General features: G+C 39.7%; 3 protein-coding genes across 6 annotated transcripts; 1 reads left to right on the top strand and 2 right to left on the bottom strand.

Moving 5' to 3' along the window:
• Positions 1–513: 513 nt before the first annotated feature.
• Positions 514–10785, top strand: LOC115960937 (altered inheritance rate of mitochondria protein 25-like). Of its 4 annotated transcripts, none has more exons than XM_031079973.1 (13): positions 515–687; positions 1547–1601; positions 1707–2336; positions 2718–2804; positions 3822–3863; positions 3993–4037; positions 5823–5888; positions 6004–6060; positions 6169–6230; positions 7393–7513; positions 9644–9721; positions 9811–9917; positions 10278–10785. In XM_031079973.1, exons 3-13 carry the CDS (start codon positions 1728–1730, stop codon positions 10306–10308), a joined length of 1305 nt encoding a protein of 434 aa, XP_030935833.1. In that variant the 5' UTR covers positions 515–687; positions 1547–1601; positions 1707–1727; the 3' UTR covers positions 10309–10785. The 4 variants fall into 4 exon arrangements, with proteins under 4 accessions (XP_030935836.1, XP_030935833.1, XP_030935835.1 ...); XM_031079974.1 differs by lacking the exon at positions 515–687 and adding an exon at positions 734–837; XM_031079976.1 differs by lacking the exon at positions 3822–3863 and having other exon boundaries at positions 514–687.
• Positions 10786–20643: 9858 nt separating this feature from the next.
• On the bottom strand, positions 20644–23732 carry LOC115961466 (protein NYNRIN-like). Its single transcript, XM_031080446.1, has 2 exons — positions 23470–23732; positions 20644–22855 (listed from the first exon to the last, which is right to left on the bottom strand). The coding sequence occupies exons 1-2, from the start codon at positions 23730–23732 to the stop codon at positions 20644–20646; spliced, it is 2475 nt and encodes an 824-aa protein (XP_030936306.1).
• A 48-nt stretch (positions 23733–23780) lies between these two features.
• On the bottom strand, positions 23781–24971 carry LOC115961465. The gene has a single exon (XM_031080445.1). The coding sequence runs from the start codon at positions 24969–24971 to the stop codon at positions 23781–23783; it is 1191 nt and encodes a 396-aa protein (XP_030936305.1).
• Positions 24972–26670: the final 1699 nt, after the last annotated feature.

The following is a 26670-nucleotide window of genomic DNA, read 5'->3' as shown; positions in this document are numbered from 1 at the left end:
GGGTCTTTGTATTGCATTGATGTTGCTTCCGGTGGTCACTATTTAGTATTTATAAATAAATATTATATTAAATAAAAATCAAACAAACCTATCTCAATCATCACAGTTGAGCATTCGCATCAATTTATCTAAAATTTTTCATATATTTTATAATAAGATTTTATTTTTTCTATTTTACGTAATTAATTTTCCCAAACACCCACATCAAATTATCTATTCTACCTTTTCTCGAAAATATATATATATATATATATCTATTCTACAATATATTTTAATAAAATATTTATTTTTTATTATTTTCTCTAATGGCCATACTTTTTGAAGAGAGAGAAATGTGCTATAGTGATGTGTGGGTTAATATAAAAATATAGAACAACAAGTAAATAATAAGATAAAAAATTATAAAAACAGTGTAAATATATACGGACTCTGTAACGTAATACATTTCTATATTTACTCAATTTTGCAAAATAATTTTTCGCTTTAATGCAATTGCTCTTACCTATCATAAACCAGAAAAATGGGCCGGGTCGGATAGTTTGTCTGGTGGCACAACCCAATTAGCCTCTCCAAGGCTTAAAATAAAGAGAAAGAGAGAGAGAGAGAGAGAGTATTGATTTTGAAAGCGATCGAAGAAATAGAGAGTTCAAGAAAGACCGGTCACTTCAGCTCGGTGCTCACTCGCTGGTGAGTTATTAATATTCTCTCTCTCTCTCTCTCTCTCTCTCACACACACACACACACACACACACACACACACATTTGAAAGCAAAAACAAAAACATAAATGTGTTTTCTGGAAACAATATGTTCAAGAAAGAAAGATAGTAACTAACAGGTGATAGAGTCATACGATTGATTACCCGTTTGATTTATTTATATATTTTTGTTAATTATTTCGTGACTTCGATATCTGACGTTGTCGTTTTTGTTTTAACTTATGTTTGGTTGCCGAGAAAACAAACCGGTAAAGAAAAAGTCAAATTAAAAAAAAAAAAAGTTTGAACTGCTATGCCGTGTTTGGCTGCTGGTGAAAGATAAGATTAATGTAATTCTGGGTTGCGTGATTAGTTTTGATAGGATTAGTAGAGAATGAAAAAAAGCTCATTTGTACAAGCACTGATTCACAAATAACTCAAATACCACAATCATTACGTAGGTACTGGGAAAAAAATGTGTTTTGGTTCTGTTTCTTATTCTTGTGTTGTGGAATTTTGATGTTCTTTATTGGTGGTGATTTTTGGTACTGGGAAATGGGAATGTGCTCAATTTTTAAGTTAGTAGAAGCTCATGTATGATATAGCTTGTGAAACACGGAATCGATATGCATTTGGATGATGTGGGGATATGATTTTGTTTACATCTATGTATTATGGGTTTTGATTGGTTGGAGATGGTTTGCTCTTTTGTAATATTAATTCCATTTGTTTATATCGGTCAAAAATCCCGCTTTGAAGTTCTTTTAGTTTGTTATCTTCTCTTTGGCTTTGTTGTATTGTGGAAATCTTTTCTTTACTATTAATGTGAGAAAACTGTGAAATATGTAGGTGGAATCCCCAACAACTTTAAATCAAATCTTCACCCGATTTTTTTTTTGAGCTGGTAAATATCTTGTTTATTTGTTCCTTATATGAAAAAATCTGTGCATTTTCATTCTTCCCCTGCAACACATGGACTTTTAGCAGTTAGCAAATTGAATTTCTGCAGGCACCGTGACAGTTCTATTTGATGAATTGGACAAAGGGTTGGCGTTGCCTTGCCAGCACCAATAAAACTGTTGGAAGGAGTGAATCATTGTATCATACTACAAATCAAAATCAAAATGGTGCTTTTACCCCGGAGAAGGTTCGAGTCCTTCAGCACTTGCAATCTGAAAGTGGGACATTTTCAGCAAGATCATTGTCACAAGATGGTTTGTGGGGTACAGCTATAGGTTTTCAAGAAAGGCTGGTCCTGGCAAGAAATCTTGTTTGGAGATTTAAGCTACCTGGTGGTTTAGAAGGAAATGCCCCTTGGTTGACACAGAGAAAGATAGCTGTGTCTCGTAAGTATGGACACAGCATTGAAAATGATAATCACTTGGACAGAGATTTTCTTGTACAGCTTTGGGTTGCAGATAGGAAAATGAAAAATTCTAAAGGAAAAGCAAGGCGGAAATTGATTAAGTATGAAAAATTTCCTGGTACAGCGTATGAAAACCAACATCAATATGGAAGATGGTATTCGGGGGCACCTCTTGCAGAACAGGATTTTTTGGACAAGGGTAAACCAGTTTTGAATCAACCACCTCTGAGCCAATCTGAGTCAGCTTTTCTGGAGCCAGAATCTCCAGAGGAGGTGAGTTGGGTTTAGTATTGCTGTCAATTTGTTATTTTTAGAATTAACCTGTAGATCTATTATGATTTAAGTTGTTTTTCAATGATTGTTCAGTAGCTCCATCTGTCATTATCTTTAACAAACGCATCAGCTTGCTCATTGTGCTTTTGCTGCTATTTTACTATTGCTATTTTTGTGAAAATTGAAATACTGGTTGTGCATGTGTGAAGTAAGAAATTAGGTTAGAGAAATCCCTTTTAGAACAAAGGGAGAAAAAACATGAGAATGGTTGAGGTTGCCTTGAAGTTATTTCCAAGATCTTAATGTTAAAAGTTAATCTTTTTCACCCACTGTCTGTAACATATGGATAATGTCTCACTTGGTATTTTGTGATTTATTTAGGCCCAGGTTGCACTCCTTCTTGCTAGGTCCAATTTGTTGATTACTAGGGATATAGAGTGGGCAAATCTTATGCTTGGTTTTGAGCAGGTAATTCATTTTCCCTATCATTATCTTTTTCTTGTTCATCTTGATGCTGATTTAGGAGCACATGTAGCAACCCATATCTTTTAAATACTGTGTACGATACTTTTAGAATGCCAAAATATTACTCCTTTATTAATTGATTTATTTGTTTTGCCTTTGCCTTTAAAATAAAGCACTAGATTGAAGTGTCAATGATAAGAATATTGATATTTTTTAGTAGAGCCTCAGATTAACTCCTCTGAGTAGTTCCCTACAGCTTCTAACTGGGAAATAAAAAAGTTATTATTAAAATTGTCTGTGCTATGATTTATTTAATTTCATCTTCTGTTTTAAGATCAATATCTACTTATATTGTGGTTGATCAACTTATTAGCTTGCATATTTGGCTTTTCTTTGATGGTCCCCTAGTGCTTATATAGTTGGCCTTAAGTCTTACATAGGTATGGGTTTGACAAGATCCACTCATAAGTAACTAAAATTATGGTGTGTTGTGTTTCACATAATTCACAAGACCCTGAGCCAAGTTTAGGGTGTTGGTAGTGTGGTGCCAAGAGCCAAGTGTTTGATCTGATGGTTGACGAAGTAGTGTTTAATTGGAACCTTTAACTGGAACCTTTAACTGGCCCTGGTATCATTTAATGAGTTTTGCAACCACAGTTTGTGGACACGACTTTTATTGTCTGCCTGTATGCTTTGCTATTTGATATTTTCCATTTGGAGTAATTGTTTTAGAGTAAGGATCAAGTTACACCTTTTAATTTTTCATTTTCTAATTGTAACTTACTCTAAAACAATTACTCCAAATGGAAAATATTAATTGTAACTTTTGGTGTTACCATTAAAAAAGATTTTATTGGATCAATATTTTGAAAAATCAACTGTTGCATTCTGATAGCAGAACCTATTTCCTCTGTCTCTTTTGAGCATTTAATTTTTCATTTTCTTCTTCTTACGTTTATTTTCCTTGTTTAGTTGTATCTTTAGATTCTTTACTCTCAATTCTATTTGGTGGAACTGTAGGAAAACCGGTATGCAATTGTAGATGTGTGCTACCCCCAGTCAGTGAGTAATCAATCTAACTCCTTTCATTATCCTAAAGTTTTTCCACACACAATTATCTTTCAAACAAATGGGCTTATTATTTTACCCTTTGAACGATTTCCCAGTTCCTAATACACTGTTGTTTTGCAGCCTGTAGGTTTTATTCGTGAGCAGAGCAATCTCCTTGCCAGACAGGTATATTCCTGATACTCTGTTGTTTTGCAGCCTGTAGATTTTACCGCTACACTCTTCATTTTTAAACATTTTGTTGTGTGCACAATATATATAATACATTTGGTGTCAACTTCTTATTAACTATAATGCTGTAGTGTCAGATTCTAATGTCATCCTTTAAAATCAACATGAAAATCAATAAAGTTCAATATTATGTCATAATAAAACAGAAAGTGTACATGTTTCATGGAAGATGATTTCCTTGTATTTTTCCATGTCAATCTCATCATGTGGACTAAGACATTGTTAATTTTATTATCTTAGACTTTTTACTTATTCGAGATGAGATGCCTGATCTCACATTTGAATTTTGAATCTGGTCTTTAATATTGTTGAGGATTTTATGGAATGTTACTGTGGATTGTTTTGCTCCTTGAAGCCTATTAAAAAGAGGCCCTAGCAATAGATTTGAGCAGTGCAATACTTGGTTTTTCTGTTTTCTCCTTTTATTTCTTATTTTGCAAGCACGTTCTGCATCAGTGATCCACCCACAAACATCATAGAGACCCACCCCCAATTTTTTATGGGTGTTTTCCCTCTGTTTATAGGTTTGGCATCTATGTTTTTTAAGACTATAATGCTTTAGTTTTAATTGGTGTTGTTTATCAGTTTTGCTTCTTTTTTTTTTTTTTTTTTGGGGGGTGGGGGGGGGGGGGGGGTGGAATTGTTTGATTTAGGACTTTTTTTTGGGGGCTTGGCTTGGGTGTTTTGAATTTGGGGTCAGGTTTCAGTTCCTCTAATGGGATGGGCGTACTGTGCATTAACAAGAATGGACCTTAAAGGAAACAAAACGATATCTCTTTATGTTTTCCTGAAATAAAACTTATCAAAAAAAAAAAAAATGTTTTCCTGAAATAATAATGTTTTTGGAGACTGATAAAGAAATGCATCGATAAAGAAATGTTTTGGAAAGTCAAGTAATGCATTGATAAAGAAAAACAAGATGTGTTACTGCCTAACTCAGAATCATTAGAAATTTTTTTCTTTCATTTCTTGATTGATTGGAGAGAAAAGGTTGGTGGTGGTGGTGGAAAAAAAATGGTGAGTGGCGGTGGGTCGGTTTGTCTAGTAACAAATGGTAAAGACTGCAGCAGTAGCGCTGATAGTCATGCAAGTGCAATAAAGGTGGCAAGAGGCTTGGTGGTTGCAATATAGTGGTGGCATAATAAGTAAAGTTTGTTGAGCTTCTTGTAAGTGGAATTGGAGAAGTTAGTTTTGGTGGTGACTATGGCAGTCAGCGAAGGTCCAGTAGTGACAGAAAAGAGAGTGATGGTGCTGGAGGAGCCTAAGTGAGCAAAAAAAACGACTTTTTTATAACCTGAAAAAAGCCCAGCACAAAAAGGTTCAGCATTTAGAAAAATTTTATGTCATGCTGTTTTAGATAACTGTAATCAGAATTGTTCTGAACTACACGAGTACCAAAAGAGATTGAACTGACCAAGAAAACTTTCACCTGACTTGGGACATGGGTAGACAAGTATAGAGAACTCTTTTTTGTGTTAACATGTTGGCACCATTGACAGTCCTTTGGCTTTCCTTTAACTGATTATGGAAATTAATTAAATATGAATAATAGAGTAGAGTACCTATAAATAAAAAAGAATAACAGAGTACATGCATGATGTTCTTTAAAGCTATTCTGTGTTTGGGTTTTGGAATACTAGTTTAATTTTCTTGCTTGCTTGTGATATTTGATTTTATCTTTTAGAATCTTTCCTTGTCAATACTTGTTTTCCTTTCTTGCAGTTGCTACGAACAAGGCGCCCTTTTGTTGCATATATAACTGATGGCATGGGTAATGAGCTCTTTAGGGTGAGATTTCTCTGAGATTTATTATTCTTTTGGAACCATATCAGGCTTTTAGATTTTTATGGTTTGAATATGTTTCTGGTTACGCTTGAACTTTTTTTATTTTTACCATGTTCAGGTTCGTAGGCCTTTTTGGTGGATTACCAGCTCAATATATGCAGAGATTGATGGTAAGGTATGTCAGCTAGACATTTATGCTGTTTTTTATTGCAACTATACATAGTTTTTAGCATGCTGAACCCAATCTGACTGTTGCTGATTTCAAAAATCTGCTCCTATTTAGGAAATTGGTGTGGTTCACAGACGATGGCATTTGTGGAGGAGGATATATGACTTGTACCTGGGGTAAATACTATTTTCTGAATTACTTTGCAAATTTCTTTATTCATTTAAGGTTAGTGCCTTTATATTTCATTGCAATTGAAGTTTGGAGCCAGAGGTTTTATTTAAGGTGCTTTCTTTCATTGCAAAAGATACTTAAAGTATAGATACAAGATAGATGGTTGTGGAATGTGGATCATCTGGCTCAGGAAATGATTTTAGGTGAATTAGCTTATTAAGTATCTGCTTTGTTGTCCATGAATGGCAGAATTCAGTACATTCCGATATTGTGGGTTGATGATTTTAGTGGTATCAATCTTCTAATAACTACAATAACAAGCTATATTTCGTACTTCTTGAAGGACCATTTACCTACAATTGGAATAATATATTTTGGCACTTTTTAGATATCATTGGAGTATTCTATTTTTGGGTAGTTTGACCGTGGAATTTCATTGTTTTTGTATTTCCAGAATATGTGTGTATTAGCTTATCTAGAGTGGGAACGTGTTAAAATGCCATTATGAAGAAATTTTGTGATATTTGTACATATATTTGATCAACATCTTTTAAAATGCCATTTTATAGCTACCTTGACTTGAGGGAAGCAGCATTAGTCTTTCAAAACTGTGATGTTAACTTGTAGCTACCAAAGCAATGGCTAGTTACTTCTATAGGAAAATATAAGATTAGGAGGAATTTCATCTTCTTCATTTTGGTTCTACAAATATGAACTTTAAAAGAATTTTGACCTGGTTGACAAATATTTGACCGATTCTTGATTTTTCTACACTTGTATATTATATGTGCCGTCCTATTTATGAACTTATAATAGCCACCTGTGTGATTAGTTATTAATTAAAAGAGATTATGGGTATGTATGCACCAACATGCTTCTACAGGGTAAACATGTTCCCTTGTAATATCTCTGTTTCAGTAATGTATTAATGATGTAATCTCGCATCTTGAGGTCACATTTTTTTTTTGTTCAGTCAGTTTTTTATTGGTAATTACACATGTACCCAATGGATCTTAAACTCATGATTCACCCTCCATCTTGCTCTTAAAAGGGGGGGAGGTGCCATTTGAGCTAGATGTCATTGCAGTCTACACTTGTAACTTCTGTTATTGGACTTTGTTTTGTTTCTATCTTATGCCTCCAAGCCTAAGGTCATTTGATTTGTAGGAATAAGCAGTTTGCGGTTGTTGAAAACCCTGGCTTCTGGAATTGGACATTTACTTTAAAAGATATTGATGGAAAAGTGCTTGCTGAGATTGATCGTGATTGGAGGGGCTTTGGCTTTGAGGTTGTTTCTTTTCTGCTTTAAAAAGATATTATATGAGCTATGTAGTTGATTCTAATGCACAATTTGTTCTCTTCTTTCAAAACTAAGTTTTGGATTTTACTTGATTCATGGTCTAATGCTTAAGTTTTATTCTCTTTTGTGAACCAAGGTTTTGATTAAACTTCATATTCTATTAGTCTACCAATCCGCTATGGACTTGCTGACTCTAAACTTTTTGAATTATATATAGTCTGTACCTATAAGTCCTTGTAGAAGTTTGTATTCATTATTGATGTTTTAGATTGTAGATATGCCTAGAAAATTATCCAAGATATTAATTGTTAACAAATTTACTGTGTACACCAATATTTATGGTTACTTCAAGGGAACCTAAGTCTCCAAATTTGATAGAATGTGGACTACTTTGTGAGTCTGGATCTCCACAACACAAGTTTTTTCACATAATAAAAGTGCATAAACCTTATTGATTAGTACTTGCTTCTACATGATTGACCAACATTCAAAACTAGAAATTAGGTACCACTGTAGCACCCCAACATTCAAGTCCTAAAAAATAGCAACAGATAATGGAACAAACAACCAACTGGGACTCAACTACTGCCTAATAACCAGGACTACCCGATCAGCTTGAAGTATAAAAAAAAATCTTGGCATTGTCACCAAGCACACTCAAACTCAAACTAACTAATAATGCACATAACAAAATTCTGATTATCAAATATCTGTGTAACTCATGTCAGTAATTATGAGACAGAAGAATTGGAATGGTATTCCTCAAAACCAATGTTGATCACACATGCTTGAAATTGTAGTACAATGGGAGTTTCCTTAATCCTTATGTAGATCACATAGAGCATAATAATTTTCCTTATGTAGATCACATAGAGCATAATGAGCTGGTTCTGAGGGCAAGAATGATTTCAATTTTGGAAATAATTTTTAAAGAAACAAGTGTTGTTAACATGTACAAGTTTTATGTTTTACCTTAGAAAGCATAGGGCTGTATGTACCCTTTATCAGGGGCAGAGGTACGTTATGCCATGGCCCCCCCAAAATTTTGTAAAACCTCTATAATAGTAGGAAGAAATAGGCCTCACACTTTCTCATTTAAGAGCTGGCCCCTCAATGAGAAAAACTTGGCCCCTCCTCCAATACGTAGCCATAAAAATGCCCCACCCCAAATTACTTTTCATCTTTTTGACTTTTCCTTTCATTCTCTAAGACATGTCAGCCATATCCCACATTTTTTTTCTTGAGTGAGGCCATATCCCATAGCTATTCAAAGACCTATGTTGTACTAGTGTGGGAATTATCATTAGAGAGTAGAGAGACTATGAGGGTACAGTGTTAGACTATTAGTAGCAATGAAATTGATTTTGAATGTAGTTGAGATGAATGAAATTGATTTTGAATTTATTTTTTACCATAGTAGTCTAATTTGTTTGAACTTAACTGCTATTTATTTTATAGTTGCTTATAGTGACTTTGTTATATTTAATTTCTATAAATATTATTTCTTGTAAATGTAGTCTAATTTTGGTTAGATTTTAATGTTTTTTTCTAAAACTAATGCAGGAAGACATATATATATATATATATATGTATATATGTCATATTTTGTATTTTTCTTAAATTGCAAATCAATATGATAATATTAGCTCGCCCCCCCCCCCCCCAAAACAAAAAATTTCTAGCTACGCCCCTGCCTTTATATGTAGAGTTCTTGATGGCCCTTACTTTAAATTATTCGTTTAAAAATTTTCAATAATTAATTTATCAGCCTTCTATTGTTATTTTGTATGCATTGCCTTACAAAATGAATAATTAACCTTGTTTTGAAACATCTAATCAAGTAATGGTGTAATTAAGGTGTGATACATAATGCAAATTTCCTTAACAAACTATGAGATAATGAGTTGTTACTGATCTTTAAACCAGAGTGGGCTTGGACCATGTTGTTTTCTATCATTGACAGACGTCTATCTAGCCTTCTGGGTTATATTATGTCTTTTGTGAAGGATCATTTGCATTTGTATTTTTTGTTTGAGTTATTAGATTTATTTTGGTTGCCAAAAGAACTAGCTACGGGTATGGAAATTTAATTTTGAACTATAATTTGATGAAATGCAGATCTTTACTGATGCTGGTCAGTACGTGATCCGATTTGGGAGTTCTGATCCTGGCTCCAAGACTGGCCCTGCTACAATGGTACCACATTAGGAAACAAAAATGGAATTATTTTCTTTTAATGATTTTATTGATTTCTCTAATCTTATATGTGCTGTCTTTGCTGGCAGATACAAGAGTTGGAAGTTGCCCGTCCACTGACTCTGTCAGAGAGAGCTGTAGCTCTTGCTCTTGCTATATCTCTGGATAATGACTATTTCTCAAGACACGGTGGCTGGTAAGCTTGTTCTTAGTGCTAAAATTTTCACAACTGCAATAGAATCTAGGATTCAGATCATATTGATCACCTCAACTGCTACTCATCTTCACACCATTTTCAAAAGTTTGTGGTGTTTGTTTCCTTAAACAGCTATATCTTTTATCCTAAAAATTCAATTTTAATAGCATTTGGATAAGATGGCACTTCCACCCTCCATAATTATGGGGTGGTGGGTGAAGCCATGAATTGAATCACTTTATGTTGGAAGTTTTCTCAGAGTTAAAAATGTTAATTTTTAGGCCCTAGTTGCTCATCTACATTGATAGAGAAAGTTGAAATTAGTGCTTATTTTGCCCTTGCTTTTTCTTTTGTCATCAGGGCATTACCTTTTGTTGCAGTTGGGGAGTAGTTTTGGTTTTCAATAGAGTCCTTAACCTGTGTGGTTATATTCTATGTTTGCAATTTGGGAGGGATAGCAGTGAGCCAAGCAATAATAGCCTTGAAGGTGGTCTACTGATCTGTTTTCTTGTTTCCTTACCCCACCGCACAATCCGAATTTGTAACTCTTACCCTTTTTTGAGTATGTTTTTACCAAATGACTTTCTTCTATTGCTCCCTTTATATGTGCTTGTTACTGTTGCTGGCACCATTATTAATTTGAGATATCAAAATGACTGTTTATCACTGAGAGAATGTATTATTTGTCAAGACCTGGCTCTAGCATTTTATAGTAATTTATGGATATACAGTAATAGGATAATACTCGGGAATTGTAGCATGACCAAATAATGAAAAAGAAGATGTCTGTGTTTTGGGTATGAGAAAGTTGGTATTTGATTAGAAAAGGTGTTTGCCTTCTTTGAGGAATGTGACAATTTCAATTCAATTATTTGTGTTTTTATTCAAGTTTTACTTTATTCATGGCATGCAAGGTTTCAATAATGTAAAATCGTCTTGTTGTAACGTTAGTTCTATAAAAACGAAAGGAATCCTTTTGGATGCTACTTTTTATTTTATCCACTTTGGTGCTCTACTTTTTCTTTTCTTTTTTGGAGGAAGTGGTGCTCTATTTAAAAGAAAGAAAAACATGTCCTTGTTTGTATTGGAGTGTACTGTGAAGTGTAAACTGAGTAGTATTTTTTTTTTATTACTGAATCAGCTACTTTTATCTTATTCTTGGGTACTTTTTTTTGTTTATATATATATATATATATATATTGGATAGGTATTATTTATTGGGAAGTTATCATATTTTTATATTGCCAATTTTAGTACATCATTATTATTTTTTTCAATAAAAAAAAAAATACTACAATTTTCATGATTTTTTTTTTTTGGTTGAGTTTCATAATTGTTAAATTGTTAGTATTAACTAAAATTTTCTATTAAAAGAAAAACATGTTAGAAAGTATTTAGTATAAAATGATACTACCGGTATCAAATTTCAATATATGACTGTTTATCAAAAAGAAAAAGAAAAAGAAAAAGAGATACCAATATATAACTACCCTACTAACAAATAAAAGACATGTATTAGTGGGTAATTAGTTTTACACACATATCTATATTGGTATTTAAGGAGTTTCTCCTGTTAGATTTCTCATTTTTATAGTTCTAAAATATCCTTATATCATTCACTTACAAGTTTTCAACGAACAAGGATAAATATGTAAAATAAAATTATTTTACTTTAATAACCCACAAACCCACTTACGTTTTGCTAATTTACAACCCAATAATATCTATTCTCATTCTTCTTCAAATTACACAAATTCAGTCTCATCCTCTTCTTTCTTCTTCTATTTCCAAATTTGGGTTCTAAACAATTTCAGCACAATTTACACAATTCAACCGGTTGTTCAAGCTCTATCTTCTGCATCTCTAATCTAAATTGCAAGTTATTCTTTCTTTTCTTTTATTTTCTTTTCTTCATCATTAACTATTGTTTGAGTTCTTACCTTCTATGGCTACCAATGATTTAGAATTTGAGGTGTACTTACCTGTGGGTGAATGAGATTTTTATAGAGATACAATGGTATTTGACTATTGCTTATTACTTATGATTGACTTCAATATCACGTGCCTCAAAATTTTTTTTTTTTCCCCTTATATTTTCCCATGGTTTTAAAAACCGAACCGGACATAGAACCGTTTTTTTTTTAAATTTCCGGTTCAACCCCGGTTTTTGACCGGTTTTTGGCCGGTTTTCCGGTTGTTGACCGGTTATTGACCGGTTTTGGGGTATTTAACCGGACCGGATTGGCTCCCGGTTCCCGGTTGAACCTGTCGGACCGGCCGGTCCGGTCCGGTTTTTAAAACAGTGTATTTTCCTTCTTTTTTGTTCCTTTGCACCAACATGTATCTGTTTTTCTTTTTCTTTTCTTTTTTTCCTTATCTTTTCTTTCTTCTTCTTCTTTTTTGTGTGTGTGTGTGTGTGGATATTTTCAAACTTTTAAGTTTTAAGTTTTAATTCACACAAACTCTTTTTTTTTTGAAGTTGTCTATACGTATAATAAAGCCCAAAAGGAATCACTGGCATAAAACTCTATTTGAGTGTTTGTTGTATACCTCTGTCATTTGCATCTATGTGTATCAGTTTTTTTTTTTTTTTTTCATTATCTTTTCCTTTTGTGTGTGGATATTTTCAAACTTTTTCAAACAAAAACTCTTTTTAAAGATTTGAATCTGAGAAGTTTATCAATAACGAATTAATGTTTATCACTTTGTTTTTAGATTCAATTATTTTTGTTTGCTTGCAAAAAAAAAAAAAAAAAAAAAATCATGATTTTGAGAGGAGTTTTTTTTTCTTTCTTTTCTTTAAAGTAACCCAACATACTTCCCTAATAAAATAATAAAAAAAAGAATTAACCTAACAATTAAGAGTATTTGAGTTTAAAAAAACAAAAAACAAAAAAGAAAAAAGAAAAAGAAAGGAAGGACCAAGAAGCAACCAAATTCAAATAGAAAATATACTTATCTACGTGTATTAGATTTCATTCTTTTTTTTCTTTTTTTTTGCTTATCTTTTCCTTTTGTGTGTGGATATTTTCAAAATTTTCACCCAAACACAAACTCTTTTTAAAGGATTTGAATCTGAGAAGTTTATCAATAATCTATCTATACTACTATTTAAGGGGTTTTCATTGTTTGGAATCCTCATTTTCATAGTTCTAAATTACCCCTATACCATTCACTTACAAGTTTTTAATTAATAGGGATAAATATGTAAAATACATACATATATATATATATATATATATATATTTTACTTTAATAACCACAAACCCACGTACGCTTTGCCAGTTTACAACCCAATTACATCTACTCTCATTCTTCAAATTACACAAATTCAGCCTCATCCTCTTCTTTCTTCTTCTTCTATTTCCAGATTTGGGTTCTAAACAATTCAGCATTATTTAACAATTCAAAGGGCTTTTCAAGCTCTATCTTTTGCATCTCTAATCTAAATTGCAAGTTTTTCTTTTTTTCTTTTTTCTTCATCATTGACTATTGTTTGAGTTCTTACCTTCCATGGCTACCAATGATTTAGAATTTGAGGTGTACTTACCTGTGGGTGAATGAGATTTTTATAGGAATTCAATGGTATTTGACTATTGCTTATTACCTGTGATTGACTTTAATATCGCGTTCCTCAAAATCTTTTTTCCTCCCTTATATTTTCCTTCTTCTTTTTTGTTCCTTTGCACCAACATGTATTTGTTTTTCTTTTTCTTTTCTTTTTTTCCTTATCTTTTCCTTCTTTATTTATTTATTTATTTATTTTTGTGTGTGTGGATATTTTCAAACTTTTTAGTTTTAAGTTTTAACTCACACAAACTCCTTTTTTTTTAATTTTTAAGTTGTCTATACATATAATAAAGCCCAAAAGGAATCACTCTGGCATAAAATTCTATTTGAGTGTTTGTTTTATACTTTTGTCATTTGCATCTACGTGTATTGGTTTTTTTTTTTTTTTTCTTATCTTTTCCTTTTGTGTGTGGATATTTTCAAACTTTTCACTCAAACACAAACTCTTTTAAAGATTTGAATATGAGAAGTTTATCAATAACAAATTGATGTTTATCACTTTGTTTTAAATTCAATTATTTTTGTTTGAGATTAAAAAAAAAAATTCGTGATTTTGAGAGGAGAATATTTTTTCTTTCTTTTCTTTAAAGTAACCCAACATACTTCCCTAAAAAAATTATAAAAAGAAAAAAGAAAAAAAGAGAGTAACCGAACAATTAAGAGTATTTGAGTTTAAAAATAAAATAAAATAAAAAGTAAGGAAGGACCAAGAAGTAACCGAATTCAAATAGAAAATATACTTATCTATGTGTATCAAATTTTTTTTTTTTTTTTTTGCTCATCTTTTCCTTTTGTGTGTGTATATTTTCAAACTTTTCAATCAAACACAAACTCTTTTTAAAGGATTTGAATCTGAGAAGTTTATTAATAACAAATTGATGTTTATCACTTTGTTTAAATTCAATTATTTTTGTTTGAGATTTTTTTTTTTTAAAAAAAAATCATGATTTTGAGAGGAGAATTTTTTTTTTGGGGACATTTTTTTTCTTTCTTTTCTTTAAAGTAATATAACATACTTCCCTAATGGTTCCAAAAAAAAAAAATGTACTTCCCAGAAAAAAAGATTATAAAAAAAAAGAGTAACCGAACAATTAAGAGTATTTGAGTTTAAAAAAAACAAAAAACAAAATAAAATAAAAAGAAAAGAAAGGAAGGACCAAGAAGTAACCGAATTCAAATAGAAAATATACTTTTCAAATAGGGAAGAAGATATTTAGAAATTTGTTTTTTAAAAAAAAAGTGAGAATTGAAATTTTAAAGAAACTGCAATTTAAAAAAAAAAAACAACAAATTTTTAAAAATAAAGGGAGAGATAAAAGAGGTTAAAATTTAGAATTTGATGAAAAAAAGAATAGTTTAGTTTTGTAAGGGCGGATTTTGGGGCCCAGGCCCAGTGAGCAGGCGATTCTGGCCCAAAAGACCCTCAACAATGAATTTGTAGAGAGTGGGTCGAAGAACTAGGTCAAGACAGAGTGCACATAATTGTTAGTAAGCCATGCAACCATTTAAACGTGGGAACATTTTATTAAGCCTCTTGGGATAACAGTTCACGGAATAACAACTTAGACTTTTCTTACAAAGCTTCTCTCCTTTTCTCTCTCTTTTCCTTACTTTTTGCTCTCCAGCCTCCGATCCCTTGATCATGGGGGTTTTCTTCTCTTATATAGCATCTTTCGAATGATAATGGCCCTACACTTGTTGATCATCTGGGCCTCTACTTGAGTGCCTGTCTCATAGGACATCATCCTCCTTTTCTGTGAGTTGCACTGGCCAAGATAATACTGTTCTCCTGTCCTCTCCACATTAATACGGCTGGAAAAGTAGCTTCCTTGCATTTAATGCGGCAGTTGTGGTTGCCCCCCTGAGCGTCCAGCATTTCCCTTCGATTTGGGACGACTTCCCACTATGTGAAGGGTGTGTGTTGGACTCCCATTTGATGCGTCCGAAGAGACATTCCTCCTCGGACGCCTCTTAAACAGGCCCGGCCCGGCCCAACAGGGTTAGGTTGGAAGTCCTCTGGCCATGTCCTCACTTCCTGTTATGGTTGGGCCCCGCATGGGTGCCAAGGCCCACTGTTGACTGATGAACTTTACCCCCACAATAGCCCCTCAAAATTCCGACTCTTTCTTCGTGATCCAAGGAGGAAAGGCGGGATTTTGATACCCATTGGATAGTTCGCTGGGGATCCCTGCTTTGCACGTGCGGAGGCATGCCCTTACGTGCCTCATTAATGCTGCAGGCATTTATTGACCCTGGGGGAAGTAACCGCAGCTTTTGGAGTTTTACGTTCTTTCAATCCAACGGTTGGAGACCGGATCAACGGTGGACAACATTTCATTTGCTCTAGGCGGGAGTGTGTCTGTCCAACTTCCTCTGAGTATATAAGGTTTTGGAAGGCGTTCCTTCCTCGCTTTTGACGAACACTCTAATATCCAGAACACCTTAAAGCCTTCTCCTTCAGCGCGTTCTTACCTTCATCGCCGTTCTCTTAAAGATTCCGTCGAGCTTCTTACCCATAAGTGCACGCTTCTTCTTTGTTACTCTTCATTAGACAAACTGCCTTCTCGTTGTCTAGGATTAGAGGGGATGGGTAGGCTTGAAAAAATGGTAAACTCTCCGGCCGGTATGGCGGGCTTCAGGGCGAAGTATCGTATTCCACCGGAGGTAGGTTTAGAGTATTGCCACCAGAAGGAAATTTTGTTCAAGAGAAGAATAGGGGAAGTCGCAATTCCAATGATAGCCTTCGTGGAAGGAGGAATGATGATTCCAATGGGGAGAATAACTAGGGACTACCTACGTGGTCATAGGTTGGCCCCACACCAGTGCACCGCGAACCTGTTCCGGATCCTGGGGTGCGCCGACGCCTTAAACGACCAGATGAACCTCGGCCTTTCATGGCACGACGTGGTTCATCTTTATGAATGCCATAAGGTCGGCGACTCATATTACTTAAAGTCCAGGACTGACGAAGTGAGGTTGATATTCTACCTTCCCAAGTCCAGCAAAGGCTTGAAGGACGATCATCTGATCGTCTCCGGACCATGGCACGACGGTCTTCACTGTCCGACTAGGGCAGGAGAGCCAGGTGGGGTGTCATAGAATTAGATTCCGTGGGGGGAACCTTAGTTTCGAGCTCTCCCCCCTTTTCCCTTTTTTTTTTTTTTTTTTTTTTTTTAAACTTGTTGGTTTAGTTGAATGCCTCCTTGGACTAACACAAATCCTTTAACGGCCTTTGCAGACAAGGAGTGAACATCCCCTCGGCTGAGCTTGGTCAACGTCCCGGCTCTAAATTTCCTCCTGAGATCTGAGATTTTCGTGAGCGAGGACGGACAATTACGGTCGGCTCCTTTAATTTTGGACTACGTTCCTCTCACTCGATCCTTGGTGGACCCCGGCCAAGCTATAAGGGCTGGCAGTCCAAGATTGGCATGCATTGACGTATCCATACCGGGGTTCCTTGCTTCAACGGACTTACCTCTTATTCAGCTGCCTCCCCAACGTGCCTTTCCCCCAGTGGTTATCCCGGAAGAGGAGGCTGGTTCTTCGCATTCATCCTTGGAAGAACAAATAGACCAGTTCCATTTTCCCGAGGAAGGAGAGGTGTCGGCCAGGGTGGTAGAGCTCTCAGACTCCGACGCCGATCTAGACCGTGCTTCAGCGGCTCCTGATACTGGTCTAGTCATCGCACAAGTTGACACCAGCGAAGAAACTGAAGAAGAAGGAATGGACTTGAAGCCGAGGACAGGCCTCAGGGGCCTTCTATCCAACAGGAGCAAGGGGCAGTCCTCTAAAGATGTCTCGAAGGAACAAGCTACCACTAAGGCTCCCGCTCCTCCTCTCCCTCCCTCCTCGTTGAATGCAGCGCTGCAGCCTATGCCTAACTTAAGGCGAAAAAGGCAGGTAGAAGAAACGGAGGAGGGAGAGATTGGCCGTGAGAAGGCTAGGCCTCAGAAGAAGGGCAAGGAAACGAAAGAGCCCCGAGATAAGAGGACTAGGTCCACTGATACCCGAGACGAGGCAGCCACTCGTAGGGAACAACGAACATGGTCGCCTCGGATCGAATTGGACGGCGCCTCGATCCCTTGGGATGCGACCCTATGGGAATCCCAACGAGAGCAGGCATCATACTTGGCCGAGGCCCTGCAGCAACCTCTTCTCTTGCCTCGTGATATGGAGGGGCTCAGAAAGACTCGCCAGCCAGAACTTTTCATGTCCTTGAAGAGGGACATGGCCATGGTAAGTGGAATCTTCTATTTCGTCCCTATATTGCGCACCCTATTATCGTCATGTTTTAATAGGGTTTTTATTTACTTCTGAACGCAGGTCACTCAACAGATTTTTGTTGCGGAGGAATGGGCCAAGAAGGCTCGCGAGGACTTGCATAGGGAGGCTCAGTCCCGCAATGCCGCCGAGAAGGCTGCTGGTGATCTCAAACAGGATTTTGATCGCCAGGATAAAGAAATAAAGGAGGTGAAGAAGGATCATGCGAGCGCGGAGGCCGGCCTTAAGAATGTCGAAAAGCAAGCTGATGAACTGCGCATAAAGCTCCGGCAATCTGAGGAGAAACTTACGGCGGAGCAGCAGGCGGTCTCCACGTTCAAGGCTGAGCTCGCAAGGACCAAGGAGGAGGCCCGCTTGGCCAGGGAAGCTGCTGAGAAGGCTGTGGTGGCCTCCTATGAGCGTGGAGTTCATGATACTGAGGCTAGGCTGGCCGAGGAGGTAGCCATTGTCTGCAGGGAATACATCACCACGTCTTGGGGTGTAGCCCTGGATCGGGCAGCTGTCCCAGCGGATTCTGATCTCAGGAAGGCTGAGAACATCTTCTTCCCAGAGGATGTACGCGAAATTCCTGACCAAGATGCCTCCAAAGAGCCTCTTCCAACAGACTCCTTTATTCTCGAAGCTGGGGGCGATGAGCAGGCCGCGCAGGACAAGCCACCTGAGGACAGCCTTTCCATCAACGAGATCGTCGCACAGGCCAAGGAGGTTGCCCCGGGGACCCAAGCAGCTGATGGTCAGCCCCCTCCTGCTCAGGGCTCTTAGGAGACTAGTGTAGGATTTATTTGTCTCATTTTTTGTATTTTGTTTTGTTTTGCCTTGCCAGTGTTTGTAAACAGAACTACTTTTAGATTTTAATCACAAAGGTTATTTTCTTTCAAATATTATTGTCTACCCCTTTTTTTATGAATGGATGTCTATTTCTTCACTAACTGTTGATAACCGAGCGTAAGTGAATGAATACGTGGATAGAACGATTGTTAATAATTAGGCACACTGGCTGCGAACTTTATTTTTTCAAGTCCTCTGGTTCGAAGAGCCAGGCAGGATTTGGACCTATTTAACACTTAGGAAGAACTGCACAGCGGTTAATTTCCCCCAAGTCTGTGGCCAAGGAGCCATGCAGGACTTGGGTTCTGTTTAACACTTCGTGAGAACTGCCTCGTGGTTAATTTCCCCCAAGTCTGTGGTCCGAGGAGCCAGGCAGGACTTGGGTTCTGTTTAACACTCGGCTAGAATTGCCTCGTGGTTAATTTCCCCCAAGTCTTCGGTCCGAGGAGCCAGGCAGGACTTGGGTTCTGTTTAACACTAAGGGAGAACCATTTTGCGGTTAATTTCCCCCAAGTCCGTGGCAGAGAAGCCATACAGGACTTGGGTTCTGTTTAACACTCGGCTAGAATTGCCTTGTGGTTAATTTCCCCCAAGTCTGCGGTCCGAGGAGCCAGGCAGGACTTGGGTTTTGTTTAACACTTAGGGAGAACCATTTTGCGGTTAATTTCCCCCAAGTCCGTGGCAGAGAAGCCATACAGGACTTGGGTTCTGTTTAACACTCGGATAGAATTACCTCGTGGTTAATTTCCCCCAAGTCTATGGTCCGGTGAGCCAGGCAAGACTTGGGTTCTGTTTAACAATTAGGGAGAACCATTTTGTGGTTAATTTCCCCCAAGTCCGTGGCAGAGAAGCCATACAGGACTTGGGTTCTGTTTAACACTCGGCTAGAATTGCCTCGTGGTTAATTTCCCCCAAGTCTGTGGTCCGGGGAGTCAGGCAGGACTTGGGTTCTGTTTAACACTTAGGGAAAACCATTTTGCGGTTAATTTCCCCCAAGTCCGTGGCAGAGAAGCCATACAGGACTTGGGTTCTATTTAACACTCGGCTAGAATTGCCTCGTGGTTAATTTCCCCCAAGTCTGTGGTCCGAGGAGTCAGGCAGGACTTGGGTTCTGTTTAACACTTAGGGAGAACCATTTTGCGGTTAATTTCCCCCAAGTCCGTGGCAAAGAAGCCATACAGGACTTGGGTTCTGTTTAACACTCGGCTAGAATTGCCTCGTGGTTAATTTCCCCCAAGTCTGTGGTCCGGGGAGTCAGGCAGGATTTGGGTTCTGTTTAACACTTAGGGAGAACCATTTTGCGGTTAATTTCCCCCAAGTCCGTGGCAGAGAAGCCATATAGGACTTGGGTTCTGTTTAACACTCGGCTAGAATTGCCTCGTGGTTAATTTCCCCCAAGTCTGTGGTCCGAGGAGCCAGGCAGGACTTGGGTTTTGTTTAACACTTAGGGAGAACCATTTTGCGGTTAATTTCCCCCAAGTCCGTGGCAGAGAAGCCATACAGGACTTGGGTTCTGTTTAACACTCGGCTAGAATTGCCTCGTGGTTAATTTCCCCCAAGTCTGTAGTCCGGGGAGCCAGGCAGGACTTGAGTTCTGTTTAACACTTAGGGAGAACCATTTTGCGGTTAATTTCCCCCAAGTCCGTGGCAGAGAAGCCATACAGGACTTGGGTTCTGTTTAACACTCGGTTAGAATTGCCTCGTGGTTAATTTCCCTCAAGTCTGTGGTCCGAGGAGCCAGGCAGGACTTGGGTTCTGTTTAACACTTAAATCAAGTAACTGCACAGTAATACGGCACCAAAGATTACATCTTTCATTAATAACAGTACCTTTTCAGGTTGTTTACATTCCAAGGGCGTGGAACTACACGTTCATCCAAGTCTTCTAAAAAGTAGGCTCCTACGCCAGCTACGGAAGTTATACGGTACGGTCCCTCCCAGTTTGGTCCGAGCTTTCCCCATGCAAGGTTCCTCGCAGTGCCCAAGACTTTCCTCAGTACTAGATCTCCAGGCGCCAATGGCCTGGACTTCACCTTGGCGTCGTAACCTTACTTGAGCTTCTGCTGATAGTTTGCTAGGTGGACCATCGCGCCTTCCCTTCTTTCGTCGATGAGGTCCAAGCTCTTTTCTAGAAGCTTGTCATTGGTAGCGGGACAAAAGGTGGTGGTCCTCTGGGTTGGGAAGTTCACCTCTAGTGGAATGACAGCCTCGGCCCCATAGGTCATTGAAAAAGGGGTTTCCCCTGTGGACCTACGAGGTGTGGTGCGGTATGTCCATAAGACATGGGTTAACTCCTTTACCCATCTTCCTTTTGCGTCATCTAGTCTCTTTTTCAGTCCATTCATTATGGTCTTGTTGACAGCTTCTGCTTGGCCATTACTCTGGGGGTAAGCTGGCGTGGAATACCGGTTAACAATTCCCAGCTCGCTGCAGTACCTTCTAAAGGCTTTGCTATCAAACTGGAGCCCGTTGTCCGACACCAGGGTGTGTGGGGTGCCAAACCTGGTGACTATATTCTTCCAGAGAAACTTCTTGACATCGACGTCCCTAATGTTTGTCAGCGCCTCAGCCTCTACCCATTTGGTGAAGTAGTCGGTGCCGACGAGAAGAAATTTTCTATTCCCTGTTGCCTTAGGGAATGGACCAAGTATATCTAGGCCCCATTGTGCAAATGGCCAGGGACTGGACATTGGGTTTAGCTTTCCACCAGGCTGGTGTATGCTCGGAGCGAATCTCTGGCATTGGTCGCACTTCTTCACATAATCCAGGGCTTCCTTATGCATGCTCGGCCACCAATAACCCAGCGTCAAGGCTCTGTGAGACAAAGACCTACCCCCCGTGTGACTTCCGCAAATTCCTTCATGTAACTCCTCCAGGATGAGTTCTGCAGCCTCTGGGTGCACACATAGCAAATACAGCCTTGAAAACGAGCGTCTGTAAAGCTTGGAGTCCTCCGATAACCAGAATCGAGTAGCCTTTCTCCTAATTTTACCAGCCTCAACCTTATCGTCTGGCAAGGTGTCATGCTTTAAGTACAGAACAATAGGGTCCATCCAGCTCGGTCCTGCCCTGATGTTATGTATTCCAATCCCATTGGCCTTTTCTGTTGATGGACGGAGGACCTCTTCTACCAAAATGACTCGAGGTAGGGGTTGTGCCGAGGAGGTAGCCAACGTCGCGAGAGAATCAGCATGAGTGTTCCCACTTCTGGGTACGTGCGTCAGGCAGAAGTGATGAAATTGGGTTTGCAGGTGCTTAACTCGAACTAGATACTCTTGCATTCTTTCGTCCTTTGCTTCCATGTCCCCATTTATCTGCCCCACAATAAGTCTTGAATCCGAGAACATGTCTACGGATTTTTCCCCCAACTTCCGGATCATTCCCATTCCTTCCAATAGCGCCTCATATTCGGCTTCGTTATTCGTGGCTGAAAACCCGAGTCTCAATGACTTCTCTATGGTTATCCCTTCAGGTGAGAGTAGGACAAGTCCTAACCCTGAGCCCCTTTGGTTCGCTGCGCCATCGACGTGCGCTTTCCACCAGGTGTTTTCAAGCTGGGAGACCGTGCTGATCATCTTCTCATCAGCCCCTAGAGGTCCCGCCACATTTTGTTCCTCTAGCGTGGGCTCCGCAAACTCTGCTATTAGGTCGGCAAGGACCTGGCCCTTTACAGCAGTACGAGGCATGTACCTAATATCGAAAGCGCCCAAGATCGTTCCCCACTTTGCAATTCTGCTTGTGTAATCGGCGCTGCGTAGGACAGACTTTATGGGGAGTTGTGTCAGCACCACCACAGTGTGCGCTTGAAAGTAGTGTGGAAGTTTTCGCGTGGCCTGCACGATAGCCAAGATAGCCTTCTCGAGGGGAAGATAACGTGTTTCTGCCTCTTGCAGTGATTTACTGACGTAATAGACTGGTCGCTGTGTGCCGTTGTCTTCTCGGATTAGCACTAAGCTCACCGCATGCGAGGCTACCGCAATGTAGGCAAACAAAACCTCGTCGGCATTTGGACTGGACATAATTGGTGGTCGGGCGAGGTACTCCTTTAATTGTTGGAAAGCTACAGCGCAGTCTTCATTCCACTCAAATCCTTTCCACTTGTGTAATAGGAGAAAGAATGGCTTGCATCTATCTGCTAAGCACGAGATGAAATGGTTTAAAGTTGCTATCATACCAGTAAGCTTCTGGACTTCTTTAAGGTCCCGAGGAGGCTGCAAGTTATGGATGGCTTTTATTTGGTCGGGGTTAGCCTCAATGCCTCTGTGAGTCACCATATAGCCCAAGAATTTTCCAGATCCCACTCCAAATGAACATTTGGTTGCGTTCAACCTTAGTTTATACTTTCTTAGTACTTGAAAAACGTTGCCAAGGTCGTCAATATGGTTGGGAGCCAGCTTACTTTTAACCACCATGTTGTCTATGTACACTTCAATGTTTTTACTCATCTGCTGTTCAAACATCTTGGTCATCATCCTCTGATAAGTTGACCCGGCGTTTTTTAGGCCGAAGGGCATCACTTTATAATGATAATTCCTAACTGGGGTGACAAAAGCAGTCTTCTCCTGGTCTTCGGCTGCTAAGGGTATCTGGTGGTAGCCCTGAAAAGCGTCTAGAAAACTCATTCTAGGATGTCCGACAGTCGAATCTACTAACCGGTCTATCCGGGGCATAAGGAAGGGATCCTTTGGGCATGCCTTGTTTAGGTCGGTGAAGTCTAGCAGACCCGCCATTTCCCGCTCTTCTTCCTTACCACCACCGTGTTGGCTAACCATTCGGGATAGAAGACCTCTTTGATAGCCCCTGCTTTCTTCAATCTTGTGACCTCTTCTATCACGGCGTCGGTATGTTCTTTCGATGGTCGTCGAGGGGCTTGCCTCTTAGGTGTTATGGCCGGGTTCACATTAAGGCGGTGGCAGATGAAATCTGGGTCGACCCCGGGGGCCTCATAGGGGTCCCAAGCGAACACGTCTAAATTCTGTCGAAGGAAGGCAGTCAGTGCTGACTTCTCCTGGGGCGGCAATTCCGAGCCAATTTGAAAAAACCTTTCAGGGTCAGATCCGACGAGCACTTTCTCCAACTCCTCACAGTTCACCTCCATGGCTGGTCCTCCACTGCCCGCAGTTGGGACCGTAGTCATTAATTGCTATAAGCCGCTCTCGGCCGACGTGGAAGTTATGCGATCCTACTACCGCAAGATTGCTGACACCATGCATTGCCTAGCAACTCCCTGGTTCCCTATTATCTCTTTGATCTGACCTCCTGACGGATATTTCACATTTTGGTGTAAGGTTGATGACACAACCCCTAGGGTATGAAGCCATGGCCGGGCCACGATGGCTGTGTAAGGGGAGTATGCATCTATGACAATGAAGTTCACTTCTACCACCTCTGAGTCTGTTTGCACAGGTAACCTAATCATGCCTCTCGGGATGACGACCTTTCCTTCAAAGCTAACCAGGGGGGAATCGTATGGCAACAGGTCTTCCTGCTTCAAGTTCAATCCCTTATACAAATCAGGGTACATTATCTCCACCGCCCTGCCTTGATCAACTAACACCCTCTTGACGTCATAACCTTCTATCCTGAGCATCACGACTAAGGCATCATCGTGGGGTTGGATAGTTCCTTGTTTGTCTTCCTCCGTGAACCCGATTAATGGCGTGGCGCTCATTCTAGCCCTCTTGGATTCCCTGTCATCTGGCTTAGTCGGGAAACTGCTCACTGACATTACCCTGAAGGGGACAAAGCCTACCCTCCCAGGTGTGGCGAGAATGACATTAATTGTGCCAATGGGGGGCCTCAACGTACTTTGTCTGGTTTCATTGTTTGATGGTTCTTGCCACCCTTCAGAGCGATGCAGCAGATGTCTTAGCTTCCCTTCTCGGACTAGCCGGTCTAAATAGTTCTTCAAGTTCCTGCAATCATCAGTAGTGTGATCTGGCTCCTGATGGTAAGCGCAATACAGGGTCTGGTTACGCTTCAAAGGGTCGCCAGCCATCTTGTTCGGCCACTGGAAGAAAGGCTCATACTTCACATTCTCTAGGATCTTGTGAAGAGGTTCTCGGAACACAGCATGGACTGCCTGAGCCCCAGTAGATCCGGCCTGCTCTATATAGTCCCTTCTCGGTCTGTTGCTGTTGTTAAATCGTTCCGACCTGAAGTCCCTCCTCTCCTGAGGGACGACCTTCGCCTTTCCTTTTCCCATCTGCTGATCCTCCTTGACCCTTTTGTACTTGTCGATTCTGTCCATGAGTTGGCGCACGCTGGTGACTAGTTTTCCAGTGAGGGACTTTCTTAAACCATGTTCTGTCGACAAGCCCCTCTTGAACGTATTGATGACGACGTCATCGTTTTTCCCTTCGATCTCGTTATACATTTCCCAGTATCTATCCAAGTAGGCTTTCAGCGTTTCATTCTGTCCATGAGTTGGCGCACGCTGGTGACTAGTTTTCCAGTGAGGGACTTTCTTAAACCATGTTCTGTTGGCAAGCCCCTCTTGAACGTATTGATGACGACGTCATCGTTTTTCCCTTCGATCTCGTTATACATTTCCCAGTATCTATCCAAGTAGGCTTTCAGCGTTTCTCCTTCCCGCATGGACAAGGACAGGAGAGAATCGAGGGGCCGAGGGACTCTAGTGCTGGTGATGAAACGGGAATCAAAAGCCTGCGTCAGCTGTTTAAAGGAATCTATGGAGTTCGGTTGGAGGGAATCAAACCATCTCATCGCCATGGGTCCCAAACTAGATGGAAATATCCTACACATTAACGCCTCATCCCTGGTGTGGACGGCCATTCTTTAATTGAATTGGCTCACATGCTTCACTGGGTCGGACCGACCATTGTATATGGCAAACGTTGGTTGGTGAAACCGCTGAGGAAGCACTGCCCTCTCTATTCTACGTGTAAATGGCGACCGGGAGATGCGATCTAGGGCCTTACTCATGGTATCGTTGGCCAGGCCTTGGTAAGATGGGTCTTGTGACTCCGTTTACGAGGTCTCTCTTCCTCGTAAGAAAAAGTCTCGCTCGGGGGGGTTCTTGATCTTCGCCGATATTCATTATCCTCGTCACTGCTAGAGCCCAAGGAGGGTAAGGGACGTTTTTGTTGTGCTCGGCGCAGCTTTTTCTTCAAGTCATCAATCTCTTTTCGTAAAGCCTTTCGATCGTTTTTCTCATGGGACGCATGATCCTTCCCCTTTGAACGGCTTTTACTCGTATATGAGGTGTTCGCGCTTCCCTCTCGTTGGTTATCTTGGTCGTTCCCTCGTTCGTCATTTAAAAAATTGTCCTGCCGTTGACAATTTGCACGTCCAGTTTGGCGCGGGCCTGATCCTTCCATTTCTTACTGTTCACTTGTTGAGACACAAATTCTCCCCACATACGGCGCTAATTGTAAGGGCGGATTTTGGGGCCCAGGCCCAGTGAGCAGGCGATTCTGGCCCAAAAGACCCTCAACAATGAATTTGTAGAGAGTGGGTCGAAGAACTAGGTCAAGACAGAGTGCACGTAATTGTTAGTAAGCCATGCAACCATTTAAACGTGGGAACATTTTATTAAACCTCCTGGAATAACAGTTCACGGAATAACAACTTAGGCTTTTCTTACAAAGCTTCTCTCCTTTTCTCTCTCTTTTCCTTACTTTTTGCTCTCCAGCCTCCGATCCCTTGATCATGGGGGTTTTCTTCTCTTATATAGCATCTTTCGAATGATAATGGCCCTACACTTGTTGATCATCTGGGCCTCTACTTTAGTGTCTGTCCCATAGGACATCATCCTCCTTTTCTGTGAGTTGCACTGGCCAAGATAATATTGTTCTCCTGTCCTCTCCACATTAATGCGGCTAGAAAAGTAGCTTCCTTGCATTTAATGCGGCAGTTGTGGTTGCCCCCCTGAGCGTCCAGCATTTTCCTTCGATTTGGGACAACTTCCCACTATGTGAAGGGTGTGTGTTGGACTCCCATTTGATGCGTCCGAGGAGACATTCCTCCTCGGATGCCTCTTAAACATGCCCGGCCCGGCTCAACAGGGTTGGGCTGGAAGTCCTCTGGCCATGTCCTCACTTCCTGTTATGGTT

The sequence above is a fragment of the Quercus lobata genome, chromosome 9 (assembly GCF_001633185.2).
Source record: "Quercus lobata isolate SW786 chromosome 9, ValleyOak3.0 Primary Assembly, whole genome shotgun sequence".
Classification (NCBI taxonomy): Eukaryota; Viridiplantae; Streptophyta; class Magnoliopsida; order Fagales; family Fagaceae; genus Quercus; species Quercus lobata.
This window is presented reverse-complemented; position numbering and strand designations above follow the sequence as displayed.